At 30.0% G+C, this 14,536-nt stretch overlaps 1 protein-coding gene and 1 pseudogene across 2 annotated transcripts; both read left to right on the top strand.

Annotated features, from left to right (window-relative positions):
* The first annotated feature begins 1,359 nt into the window (after window positions 1-1,359).
* On the top strand, window positions 1,360-4,487 carry LOC145182922 (histamine H3 receptor-like). Of its 2 annotated transcripts, none has more exons than XM_090083709.1 (2): window positions 1,360-2,588; window positions 2,794-4,487. In XM_090083709.1, exon 1 carries the CDS (start codon window positions 1,531-1,533, stop codon window positions 2,503-2,505), a length of 975 nt encoding a protein of 324 aa, XP_089939835.1. In that variant the 5' UTR covers window positions 1,360-1,530; the 3' UTR covers window positions 2,506-2,588; window positions 2,794-4,487. The 2 variants fall into 2 exon arrangements, with proteins under 2 accessions (XP_089939835.1, XP_089939836.1); XM_090083710.1 differs by having other exon boundaries at window positions 2,701-4,337.
* A 2,790-nt stretch (window positions 4,488-7,277) lies between these two features.
* Window positions 7,278-9,444, top strand: LOC149889443 (uncharacterized; annotated as a pseudogene).
* The last annotated feature ends 5,092 nt before the right edge of the window (window positions 9,445-14,536 follow it).

Below are 14,536 nucleotides of genomic sequence, written 5' to 3'. Positions count from 1 at the left end.
TTTCGCGCATTTAAAAAAACATATCAACAACAACAACAAAAAGCCTCATTTCGAATAAAAGGGGTGAGAAAAAAGCCGCTTCTGAAAAAAATAAGAGAAACGTGACATGAACAGTAAGGGAAACGTAACATGATTTTCACCTTCACGACACAGAACTACTTTTCTTGTTTGTATGTTTTACACAATTGAATGACAATATCTAATTGTTGTTATTAACTACGTTGGCTGTATTTGAGCTTTCTTTAAAATACATTTATTTTTGAATTCTAAGAAATTATTAGTCGAGACATAGGTAACACACCGTGTCTACATCACCGTCGAAATCACCGTCGACGGCACCGTGTCGACAGTTGTTAAAATGCCAATACTTTTAAGAGCGATTATAATTATGTAGAAAAAGATTACGCAATTGGATAATATTGAATATTTAGATATTACAACAGCGTAAAGTTCTTTTGTTCAAATTTCTCAATAAAGGAAAGTAACAAAGGCATTGCAGGCGACAAAACAAAAATAGTTTTCCGTTTTTTGTCGTTTATGGAATAAATAAGCGATGAAAGCAAGTAAATCCAAAATTCAATTTATTTCAGAGTAAGATGTGGAAACGTGGGAGTTTTTTAATCTAATTGGATGCATAATCACTGTTTTGCGAACGCAATGTTTTTAATACTCTTTGTGCTGAATAGTTTCATGTATTTCCTTACCTTTCGTAGAAAAAAACGATCCTTCCAATCTCACTTCCCTTCTTTGTCTACTTCTACTTAGACGTTTATGAGTGTTTATTCTAGCATTTTGTTCAAAGTTGATAAGAGTCATAAAGATTTGAAAAAAATGAAACTAATTGCTTATAAACACACGCATGCGCTTAGTAATTTCAGCTTACATTGATAGACATTTAAGTTTAATATTGGATTTTAAATTTCTTAAAAGGTATATGAAACAAGTATAATACTTGTCTTTTTTTTTAAAAAAAAAAACAACTTTAAACTCGTGTTTTTTTCTTTTATCAAAATACTTTTAAAATGGAATTAATTGTTACTTATTTAACAACATTTTTCACGAGTTTCATGTGGCTTTGTTGCTTTGGTCGTTTTTTATTTTGTTTTATTTAAGTCTCTTGTTTTTTTTTTTTCAATTGGACTTTAAGTCCTTAACAAATAAAGAAGTAATATACAGGTTTTTACGTTAAGAGATTAACAAATAAAGAAGTAATATACAGGTTTTTACGTTAAGAGTATATAACGTTTTTTTTTTTTTTTTTTTTTTTTTTTTTTTTTTAATTATCATCAAGCAATTCTAAACAATGAAGCTTGCCTAATTTGCGTTTCTATTATTTTTTTTTACACCAACATACAAAAGCCTAATTTACAACAACAACATAGATTGTCATTTTTGCTGGCTTAGTGTAATAGATGAATGCAATGGTATTGCAACGAACCGACGATAAGCTGCAAAACCCACAGTCTGTTTACCGCAAAATAATAAACTTTGGGTGGGTTATTTGACACTAAAATTTTCTCTGCTAACAAGATGGCTAATTTTACCGCTGATGAAAAAGAAGAGTTTTTCTTTCCCGTATATGCGGTTGTGCTTTACGGCTTCATCCTATGCATTTTGATATTGTTTGGTATTATTGGAAATATTTTTACGATCACTGCGTACATTCTAGATACGCAGTTGCGCACTGTTTACAACACGTATATATTAAACTTAGCCGTGACTGATTTGCTACTCTGTCTGTGCAGTATGGTATTTTGGGTCGTGTACACCCTGAGATCCTACTCTTGGCCTTTTGGTTATATTTTTTGTAAGATATATTTTGTGATAGAGTTTACTCTTTTATTGGAATCAATATGGATCCTCATAATAATCAGTTTCGACCGGCTGCTCCTGCTAAAATTAGGTTCTCGTTACATTGTTAAGATTGCAATGAAACACGCTCACTTTCAAATTGGAATATCATGGGTTTGCTCGTTTCTTTTATACGGGCCAGCAATAATAGGATGGAACACTTGGACTGGAAAAAGCATTATAAAAGAAGGTGATTGCGGCGTAGAATTTGCTAAGAATGTACCATTTACAATAGTGACGTCGTGTATTGAATTTGTAATTCCTTTCTTTATTGTTGGAGTTCTTAATGTTTTAATATACTACGAAATAAAACAACGTTACTTGTCAACAAAGAATAAAGTATCAACAAATTTGTCTATCGAACTAAAAAAAAGTTTTCACCGAAGCGATACAAAAGCACTTAAGTTCTTGTTAGCATTATATATCGTGTTGTTAGCAACTTGGACTCCATATGAAATAATTTTAATAATGAATTCGTTTCGCAAAGACTTAGTTAATAAGCATCTTACAGAACTTTCTGGATGGTTATTACACTCAAAAGTTGCAATGAATCCATTTTTATACGCTTATCACAGTACAAGGTTTAGAAGAAACTTTAAAAATTTCATTGCGTTTGTAACGAAGGGAAAGCTGCATTTTCAAACAAAAAAGTAAAAAAAGTTGTAGCTCATAAAAAAATCAAAACTCTGACGAATTTCAAGAAACTGTTGTCAAACCAAATTTTTTTTTTTACAAAGGTAATAAAAATTTTTTTTTCTCTGACATTAAAGTAACAAAAAGAGTTTTTATAATTTTTTTTTTTTTTTTTTTTACGCAATAAAATTGTGAATTGGTTCTTTTTTATTCCAGAAGACCTAATTAGGTCAGAGTCTGTTGACTCCACATTATCTACAACCAAATGCAACCCACTATAGAATCTTTCTTTCATTTTACTATTTCCAGAAATTTCTCGAAAATTTAAGATGAATCAGAAATTCTCGAATGAAGTTTGGTAAGATGAATCAGAAATTCTCGAATGGAGTTCGGTAAGATGAATCAGAAAAACAGTAGTTAATTTGTCTGATGATATGGTTTACTGAGATTGTTTTTTCTTAGAAAATCATTGAAAACTCTTGAAACAAATTTTCAAAAGACAATATCAATTTCAAAAAGCAGGCTAATGCAAATAAGCTAGTGCAAACAGGCTAATAAATATAGGTTAATAAAAACAGGCTAATACAAACAGACTAATATAAATAGAATAAAATAAATTTTGAATCGAAGTTGATTTTTTTTTTTTCACAGAAAGGATTTTTATTTTGTCAAATATTATGATATCTAAGAAATCTTGCTTGAACTTGCGAGGTAGGAAGTACATATTTTATTTTCTATATTGAACTGCGACTGTATTTTTCAAAACTATTTCCTGGTTCAGCAAATAAACTGCCTCTCTTCTTTTTCTATTTCTTCTTTTACAAGCAAAGTTATCCAGGTGTTTAGAATTATAGCTTTTTAAAACCTTTATCCGATTTCTATAGATCAGCAGTTATGATAAGACTTGACGTAACTTTCTTTTGAAAATTAAACAAAGAAAATTAGTAAAATACTCAAAAAGAAAAAAAACAATAACATAATCAAAGTCAACCAATAGTAAAAGCTCACGAATGCGCATGCGTGGCATTGATTGTAGCTGACACATGCGCTTTGAAACTGATCAACGACAACATGGTTTCATCTGTTGGTGTTGGTGTTGGTGTTGGGTTAGGAGGCGTTTTTATTATTGGAATTGTTATATTTTTATTGGTTCGTTATTGCAAGAACAAAAGTGGGATGGAAGGAACTTATAGCCCAAACCGTGAGGAGCTTCATTCCACCCAAGTAAATGCGAATAACGTACCAATACCAAACCCAGAGCGGCTAATATAGTCAGCAATATTGCATGCGAAAAGCAGGCCGAAAAGTTAAAAGCAACAACAACGACTACAACAAACAAACAAAAATTCAACTGGAAACTGCAACAACAGTTTTACTGTAACATTTCTCATCGCAACTTTCGTTTCAAAAAAAAGAACGTTTTGTTAGGTTGTTATTTTTTCAATTAAAGTTGTTACGCTAATAATGCGACTAATTATTGCTTTTTTTTTGAAGCAACGAACCGAGACCGAATCAAAAAGTTAGCGTTCAAGAATTAGATTATTATTCAGGAAGTAACATTGGTGACATTATTTATTAGAAATATCGCAAATGGTTTATTTATTGAGAATTTGTGTTTGAATTAATTACAATAGATATATTGGCATGCAAGAGAATGGTTAATAAGACTTAACCAATAAAAGTAAATACAGCTAATCATCGGATTTTATCAAAACACACACGTGATTATTAGTTGAGCGTGTAAAGCAAATATTTTTTTTATAGCATTTTTTTGATAAACTTTTTTAAATTATAAAAAATTGTAATGGATAGTTTTTTGAAAGCTTTTTTATAATCATATTACGCCTTTTAAATTATAACTGTATTTCGCTCTATTTTCAAAGTTATAATTTATTATCATTTTTTTATAATTTATTGTAAACTTTGATTATTTTTTTTAAAGATTTATGCCAATTAAAACTTTCGAGTAAATAAAAAACATCTAAAAGAAAATCCTTTCAAAACATTTCTACTTCATTCACCTCTACTACGATGCCCCCATCTGCATCGATGCTAAACTTCCTCCTTAAAATAATTTTCAACTATTCTAAACAAAACAAAATGCACAAGGATGCTGAAGCAACGTTAAAATCTTTAGATAAACTCTTACAACTTGTGATTTAAATTTTGCGAGGTTTTAAATTTAATTAAATTGAAATTAACTCCTGATAAAAAGATGTCAATGTCCTCGTTGGAACTTTTAAAGTTTATACATTTTATTGATTAACCTATGCGAAGATAATTGATTCCCTGGCATTTTCTCTTTTTATATCTCTTCTATCATTTTCCGCGTCCCCCAAACGAACTACAGCCACAGTGGAATTAAATAGCTTGACAAATAAATGACAAATTTTAGAGAAATTTTATTTCCTTGTTAAAATTTTAGAACAGAAAACTTCACGAAATAAAATGTCATTTTTTTAATTATGCAAACTTTTTTTCCCTTATAAAATTCAAAACTCTTGGCAAAGTATGGGTAAATATTGAAATAGTTGTTTGATAATATTAAACAAGGTAAATAATAACATAGCAACCACTACAGTAACCAGGGTTTCATAGAAAAAATAATGCGTCTTTCTTTTTAAAATATAAAATATAATTAATTCATTTTTTCCTTAACAACGACGATATATTCATTAAAAAAAGAAGAGAATACAAAACTGGTGCCGCTGCATTTTCTGTTGTATTAAAATAAAACACAACTGTGTCACAAGAGAACCTCGTTCTTTAAGATTTCTTACAGAAAGATCTGAATTGCGTCAAAGAAATTTGATCAATTGTTATCGTAAATTTTCATGCCACTTTTAGGAAAATTTTGCTTCAACAAGAAAGTCGTAATTTCCTTGTTCGAAGGGTTGTAAGACCCCAATACAATTTAAAGAAATTCCCAAAATTTCTGCCAACTATAACTCTCATCCAATTGCTAACACTTCACAGTGTGCCCTGGACATGAAAAAAATTCTTTTCTGACCTTTTATTTTTTCACTTTAAATAGTAAATTTATGTTGTTTAGGACAAATGTAGGTCAGTGCAAAAAAAAATTTATAAATTCATCAAACCATTTTGTTTTTATAGTTGTTTGAAGTTGAAGAAAAAGTTGACGCAAAATATTTGTTTTAAAATTGTACCAATGCTGTTTTATCAATAACTTTGAAACGCTATACATCAAAATCGACTGCATGAATTTAAAAAAAAAATTCTATCCTGGTCTGTAAATTGTATTTAATTTGAGAATTACTTCAATAAAAATAAAAATTGAAGTTTAAACATTTGTTTTGTGCAGCTTTGTTTATGCCAAAAAAAATTCTAAAATATATGAAAATATATTAATTTTATTAAAAACAAAGTAACAGGAAAAAAAAGGCCGCAGGAGGCCGCAAATAAACTCAAATGTTTCATACAATGTAGAGTTTCTATTTTTATGTGTAAAAATTACACAGTCCGGTTATTCTCGGAAGTTGAGTAATTTAAATTTGAATTTTATTTGTTCTTACGAGCAGGGTTGTGGAGTCGGTAAGCTGCTGTTCCGACTCCGACTCCGACTCCTTGATTTTATCATGGACCGACTCCGACTCCGACTCCCGACTCCGACTCCGACTCCTTCATAAGTAACTAATTTGTAACAACAAATAGTTGTGTGTTTTACTACAGTTATTTGTTTGTAACAACAAATAACTGTAGTAAAATGTTAACATTGGCTATTTCATCACTATGATACAAATAATCCAACCACTTAGTGCTTTAAACAATATTTATAAGAAAACAATTTCTGAACAAACAACTTTTCTGAACTCTTGTTATGCAATAAACTCTTATGCAGTTGCTAATAACATTATGAATTTTTCTAAATCATGTTTGAAATATTGTCAGTTGGACAATATTTTAAACATAAAAGAACTTGCTCTTCTTTAAGGTCATATTCTTTAAGGATCTTTTCTACTAAGACCTGGAGAAATTCGCTGGTGTGATTAGTTTTGGCGTCTTTTACTGCCAATGTCTTGGTAACTGCTTCATTTTTTTCAAAAAAGAATTAAAGATTGATTGCAAAATAGTTCACTCTGTTAAGAAACACGAAGCGTCCCTTGAGACATTCATTTAGTTCTTCTTTTTGTTTAACAGCTTCTTCAATCACTAATTTTCTAATATTCTCTCTCTCTAGAGAAACAAAGTTAATTGAATACTTACAGTCTTTCTGTTTGTGGAGCAACTCTTTGGTGCTTGCTGGTGGCACGCCTAGCTTTCTACTAAGAATATGTTGTGCAGTGCCAGACAATTTAAGTCGGGAGTTAGGGGATCATGAAGTTATCTAGTTTAAGGGAAGGTAGAGGAGAGCGCAAGGGAGGTGATATATGATTCTAAGTGATAAGCAGCAAAATAACCTATTGCTTATCACTGTTTTAAAGGCCTAAAAATAACATGTCAAACTCCTTGTCCTCCAGTTGTTGCAAACTACAATTCCCATTGTGTCTGGATATACTACAGTTTTCAGACCATCCTGGGACTTGTAGTTTTGTAACATCTATAAAATCCTTATGAAAATTATGAAACTTTGAAAAATTTTTTTTAAACCGGAGTCGGAGTCGGTACAATTTTTCCGACTCCGACTCCGACTCCAGCCAAAATGAGCTCCGACTCCGACTCCGACTCCACGACTCCGACTCCGACTCCACAGCCCTGCTTACGAGTTTTATATTCGAGGTTGCGTAATAATAAAAATCAACTTTCAGGAATACCTGTTGATTACGTGCGATAAAATGTTATTGATTAAAAAAGGAGAATTAGAAGAAATTTTACTAACCTTGAACATCAAATTAAGTTCATTAAAAAAATCAAAGCTAATTTTAAAAACAATCAAAGTGAGACATAATCTAACTTTAGAAGATGAAAAAGATAACATCAAGAAAATTCTAAAGCAATTTGAAAGACGTAAAAAAATATTCAAAGTTGAAACAAAATAAACTTGTGGCCGAATTGAAAATTTGGAGAAACGAAGTTGGGATAATACTGCCTGGAAATCTACCTGTTGCAGCGTCGTCATCATCCAGGGGTGATGTAGAAGAAGATGGAGCTCCGAAAGCTAAATGTGGACGGAAATCAAAAAGACTAAGTAAATGCTTAGCTGTTGACATTTATTTGAATTTCTTAAGCATCATGCTATTTGGGACACCCAGTAGCTATATTTTTACTTTTCATAAAAAAATAACATTTAATTCAGTGATCAACCTGAAAAACGTACCTATAACAAAATTCTGGATGATTTTGTGGATATTGTGGAAAAACATGCGAGTGAACAAGGAGAAGATAAATCAGAATACTTAAAAGAAGTTGTCCAAAGATGTGAAAAAGATGGGGGAAGGTGGAAGAAGTAAAACTTCAAACAATATTGGTACAGGAAGCAACTGCTTTAATTCACAACTTGGATCTATCCATAAATAAATATCAGGTAAGGTATGCAATCAAATACTGTTGTAGTTAATTGTTTTTATAATTGTACGTTTAAATTTTATATATTTCCCAAGGAACTGAGACTTGAGCTTCTCCCAAAACTAATGTTGCCAACAAAGAATGATGTAAATACCTTTAAACGTACTTTGCTACCAAAAGAATTAAGCAGTGACGACAAGCAGACTTTATCCCCTGTGAACAATGTTATTAAAGACACTGTTGAGTCTCTACTAGATATATCCGAGTTTTGTGCTGAAAATCATTCTATACATGTAGAGGGTAAATTTGGACTTGATGGATCTGGAAACCACAGCTACCGTCATCAGTTTTCCTATCCTCAAGATGCAGTTTTAAAGGGAACAAATTATATTTGTTCCTTTTGGTGTCCTCTTAAAATTAAAGATTCAAAAAACCAAGTAATCTGGACTAATCCAACCCCTAACTCCATTATTTTTGCCAGGCCTGTTATTCTTGTGAAAGCGAAAGAAACTAGGGAGAGTGTAAAGGAGTATTTTAAACCAACTCTGAGTCAACTGGCTAAAAATGAAACTCAGCCTATTCTTTCAAAAAATGGTTTACAAATATTTGTAAAAACAGAGATTAGTATGGTTGATGGCAAAATGGTAGGTTTATTGGTGGGTGATTCTGGAGCTTTTTGTCACTACTGCAAATGTTCAAGAAGTGATGCCAATGATCTGGTATGTATACTACATGGGTTCACCATAGATAAAAACTACAATGATGTGCTTAGTACTTAGAAAAGACTAGAAAATGGCGAAATTTCTTACAAAGGTACTGACAATGCCATGAACCTATAGTAGAATTAGATGTAAAATTTTTTGCCATTCTACATCAAAAGCTACGTGCATTTGACCACTGTCTGAAAATCTTATATCACATTGTGGGCCAACAAACCCATACATGGTCTGAGCAGGACATAATGGTGAAAACTGCTCTAAAAACAGCAAAAAAAAAAGTTATTCAAAACGTACGTGAAAAAACAGGAATGCTTCTTGATTCTTCTACTTCTTGTGGTGGTAACACTAACAATGGACCAATAGCAGATCGTTTTTTTAGTCCAAAAGAAAGAAAGTCAATCTGTTCCATAATTCTTAAAACAGAAGACCAAGATAGCTTCTCGACTTTGTTATCTAAGTTCAATATACTCCTTAGGATTAATCAGCATGCTGATGTTAGCAAAAAAGTTGATCTTGATAAAGTTAAAGAAGTTGGTTATGGATTGATGATATTCCATAAACAGACATTTCCATGGGCTATGCTCAGCCCCAGCGTGCATCAAATGTGTGCACATGCCTGGGAACTGTTTATGATTACAGGTGGATCAACGATTGCCAAGTACTCCGAGCAGTCAAGCGAAAGTTGGAATAAATACATTAAGGCTTATAAATCAGGAACAATGTAAAGCCAGACAAATGTCTTTGTAAATTAATACACATGACATTTTCTGAAGGCTGATGATAAGGACACATCTAATTACTGCCAGTAAAAAAAGACTTTTGCAATGTGGAACATGTGGAAAATTTGGACATACCACAAGAGGGTGTGGAAGAGGCGGTGGAAGACAAATATTTTGAAAAAAGTAATAAGTAGTATATAATAGTAAATATAAAAGTAATAAATAGTAGTAATAGTATATAATAGTAATATAAAAGTAATAAGTAGTAAATAATGTTGTGTAATCAGTTTGTTTTATGTATGGCTGTTCTAATTCTATTAAATCAAGATGGCATCTTCATTCAATCAAGAAGTGTAAGAAGAGATATATTTGTGAATAAATACAGTATTATGAATAGAATCGGTATGGCTTCATGCTACAGTTATCCTGTAACAGATTGCAAGAATATATTCGGTCTTCGTGTTTGTGGAAGCAGGGAACAGACCACGTGCTTTTGATGGATTTTGTAGTTACATTTCAAACTGTTTAATTCAATTAAATTTGGCATTAATTATAATGTTAACGGAATTACTTTTGCACCACTTTTTATGCGTTTTTTAATATATAAAGTTTTTTTTTAATATTCTTTAAGCTGAATATAAAAATTTAAGATTTTTTATTTCATTTTTTTTTTTCAATTTTTTTGTTAAAGTCAACTTTAATACTTATATTTATATAAATCATCATATGTTAAATTTGTTATTGATACATTATCTTTGTTATAAATCTGAACTTATCTTTTTAAGTTTGATGTAGATTGTTTTTTTTGCGAATTTCAACTTAATTATAAATTTAATGATATAGCCATCAACTCTCTGTTGCAGATCTCACAACTTTTAAAAGTTCATTAGAATTAGATGTTTGTCTTGCTAGTTTCAGCTGAATCAGACGAAGTGTTAAGAAGTTTCTCTGATAAAATTCTTGCTAGTTTCAGCTGAATCAGACGAAGTGTTAAGAAGTTTCTCTGATAAAATTCAACCCATTTTGGGTTTTAAAAAGAATCAATCACCCTTTTACACTCCGCAATTCTTGTTGGACTTAGAAAATAACAAATGTCAGACTCCAAATCCTTTTCTTTAATGTTTTCAAACGTTTTTTTTTTTTTTAATTACTGTTATCTACAATACACTTCACATTATATGTTTTATAAAGTTTGTTATTTTTAGTTTTGCGGGTTACGATGTTTTGGAACCTACCTGGCAAATAGGGACGTCCATTTTTAATTTAATATTTATTAGACATCTTAATTTGCTTTTAAAAAGTGAAGTAAAGCAAAGTAGATCTATCGAATCAATAGAGAGACAGAGTGTCACGTTTTGTTAAATAACCTTTAGAAAGGTTCAAAAGTTTTACAATGCACAAAACGTTTTTATGTTTTAGGATACATCTATTAGTGCAGTACAGCTGAAACTGTCTATGGACAGTTTCAGCTGTGTACAGAATTAATTCGGGTGTACAGGATATGACATTCAATTCAGAATGCCATATTCTGTACACCCGAATTAATGGAGACTGCCTCTATCCATTAAATTCATGGATATTAGGAACACAAATAATATTTTGGAATTACAAGTTCACGGATCTACAAACAATTAAATTGATCTTCTTGTGGAAGAGAGGCTTAGTTTCCTATTTATTTTAATTCTTCGTTTCAGAAGAAACCTGACAAAGCTCGATAAAATCATCAACATAAGAGGGTAAAGAATAACCTGGACGGTCATAAAAACTCATGGATCTACTTTGGTTTAATCTACTTAGTTAAAATATCTTTGGTTTAATCTACGAAGTTAAAATATCTGAACCTGCAACAAAATCCGAAAATGGCTAGCACCTTAAATAGATTTCAGTATTACCTTAGAAACGGATCAATTATAATCTAATCAAACTGATCAAATTAAATTCAATGAAACTGATTAATTATAATCTAATCAAACTGATCAAATTAAATTCAATGAAACTGATTAATTATAATCTAATCAAACTGATCAAATTAAATTCAATGAAACTGATTAATTATTATTTAAGCAAATGGATAGAAAACTCTTATAACTTTTAATTTTACTTTACAACAATTTTCTTTTAATTTTACTATACAATGTATAAATTATTAGTCCTAACCCATATTTAATACAAATTGATCGTATTTTCTCATCTTTTTATTACAATCATAACTTATCCCTTCAATCATACAGGTATAAACTTTTTGCAAGTTTGAAATATCTGTCTGTTTTTGAGTCATCGACCGCACTAAAACTTCGATGTAAAATAATTATTTTAGAAAGACAATACCTTTTTGTTCACTTCTATATATTTATAAAGATTTTATTTATACACCATGCTACACCATGGGGCATTATACACCATGCTACACCATGGGGCTCACAGTACCTGGTAAACTTTAATTCAGATAAAACTCAGTTTTTTTTAGTCAATTGTTATCGCAATAGTTTAGATCTTCCTATATTTATGAATGGTACTAATGTACTCGATAAGCCATCTACTCTTCATCTTCTAGGATTAACTTTTACTTCCAATCTTTCTCGGAAACCTAATATCAAGTTCGTTGCAAAATTAACATCTGCTAAGGTTGCATCTCTTTATCGAGTTCGACACTTTCTTACTCTGGATTCTATTCTCTATCTCTATAAATCTCAAATCCGGCCTTGAATGGAATACTGTTGCCATATTTCGGGCGGATCTTCTATTGGTGCCCTTTTTTTTTTAGAGAAGGTGCAAAAACGCATTGTAAACATAGTTGGAGCAGCTCGTGTAGCCAACCTCCAACCTCTTCCTAGTTTAAGGGGAATTTGTTTACCCCTTAAGTCTTTACCTTGGAGGCTTTCTACAAGGCAGTAGCCGAATGCATTTAACGTCTGCCCAAGATAAGTATTTTAATCAAGACACCATCTCTAGTCTTTACTCAACCAAGAGCCTCAAGGCAGGGGGTGTTTTAAGTCGGAGTTGGCATCTCCTTGCCTTTGTCTTAAAATACGTACCCTATAAGGCAGCAGGACATGAAGCTGGTAGTACTGGGTTACATATTACCACTAGCAGGATAACCTGACCTGACAGTGACATATATATATTATACCAATATGGTGATACCAATATGGTAATACTGCTAGGAGATACTTTTTAAAATGCAAGCTGTTCTTCTGAAATCACTGGTGTAAATAAAAATTTGGCTTTACATAATTCTACAAGCTCTCTCCTTAGGTGTTATGATAAATGCTGAAAGTTTTGGTACATATGCTACAGAAACTGCCTACATTTATGTGAGTAATAATAACTTGAACTATATGCCGTCTTCAGTACACAAAATTTTACTTTGCGGAGAAAATATCATAAAACATTTTGCAGTACTCATTTTGTTCAACTTTCAGAAGATGCGCAAAAAAAAAGGAAAATATTTTTTAAAAAGTTCAAAAAGTACGTGTTTGTTTTAAGTCTAGAGTTTTTGGTTTAGTTTAGCCAAAAGCTCATATAAATGATTTTTATATATATATTTTTAATATGAATACATTTCCCAATAAAATAAGCATTTTATGCATTGTTTGCTGTTTCGAATACTCTCAGAGTTTTTTCATATAATTAAAAAGAACATGTTTATTTAAAAGTAAAATAAAAAATTATAACTTTGAATATTTTTATTTTTATTCACAAATTTTATATTTAAATCTTATTTATAAAATATGTTTCTTTAGAAGCGTCATATAGTGCTTTACATTTATTTACATTTATATATATATATATATATATATATATATATATATATATATATATATATATATATATATATATATATATATATATATATATGAATCAAATATATAAATAAACTTTATATATATATATATATATAATTTATTTATATATTTGATTCAGACAACAAGTGCAGTACAATATCCATAGTTAAGATAAAAAAAAGCAAATAATCAAAAGTTCTGTTTAATCTATACTCAGCTGCATTGCTGCTGCCACAGGTAACTAGCTGCCTTACAAGGCTATGTCTGTAGTTAAGCAACAAAGTATCTATATTAAGCAAACCTAGTACCATAAACATATTTGTAGCGTATGAGTAGTTGTCATGTTCAAAAACCATTTTAGTACATTTCTTGTAACAAAAATCTAGCTTTAAGATAGTGTTTGCATTAAAATATATATAGAGCCACGTCATAAAAACAGAGGCAGTCGGTCTTAAATAGCTGCACTTTTACCTTACTCGAGCATTTCTTGAATTGTCTGATATGTTTGTATGTGTATAAAGACATTTAATCTCTTGATTTATATCAGCAGACTTTGAAAGTTTATTTTTAAAAAAGTTCAGCAGTTTTGTATACGCGTTCAGCAGTTTTGCGTTAAGCAAAAACTTGTAGAATATTAGATAATAAAGTCGTAAGTAAAAGCATTTAGCCGTAATTGTAAACTAATAGATTTTTTTGTTAAAGAAACAGTTTTGTTTAATATTTTTTTTTGCTGTTTTTAAAAATTAGTTAAAGAAGATAAAGTGTTTTGAGTTTAAATTTTTCATCATATTTATTTTTAAGTTTTATATTTAATAAGTTTATAAACTTTCATTTACAAGTAATGTTCATTTTACATGTAATGATTTTTTGTTTATTTATTTATAATTTTAAAACAGTTATATTTTTCTTTATCCCTTTAAGAAAGTAAATGTATAAATAAGTAAAAAAAGTAAATATATAAACTCTTTTTAAATATATAAATTATTTTTTTTCATAATAGTTTAAAAAATGCACGATTTATTTTAATGTAAATATTTTATTAATAAGATATTTTGTTTATTGTCAATTCATTTCGATATAATGTAAAGCTTTAATGATGTTCGTTTAACTTATGGAAATAAATTATGATCACGAATATGTTACTGATAAAACTCTTTATTATTTAAAGGCATCATTAAAAAGAGTTCATAAAATAAATAAGAAAAAATTTATTAACAGTTTATAAAATAACCAAAAAACCAATTGTAAAATTATAAGAAAATAAACGAATATTATGTTACATTTTATGAAAAAAAATTTATTTTCAAAATTTATTAACAGTTTATAAAATAACCAAAAAACCAATTGTAAAATTATAGGAAAATAA

This window comes from Hydra viridissima, unplaced genomic scaffold (genome assembly GCF_058129835.1).
Source record: "Hydra viridissima isolate aposymbiotic clone 2 unplaced genomic scaffold, HvirCarnegie_v1 scaffold_4, whole genome shotgun sequence".
Taxonomy (NCBI): domain Eukaryota; kingdom Metazoa; phylum Cnidaria; class Hydrozoa; order Anthoathecata; family Hydridae; genus Hydra; species Hydra viridissima.
The sequence above is the reverse complement of the archived record's forward strand: the minus strand, read 5'-3'. Positions and strand labels throughout refer to the sequence as shown.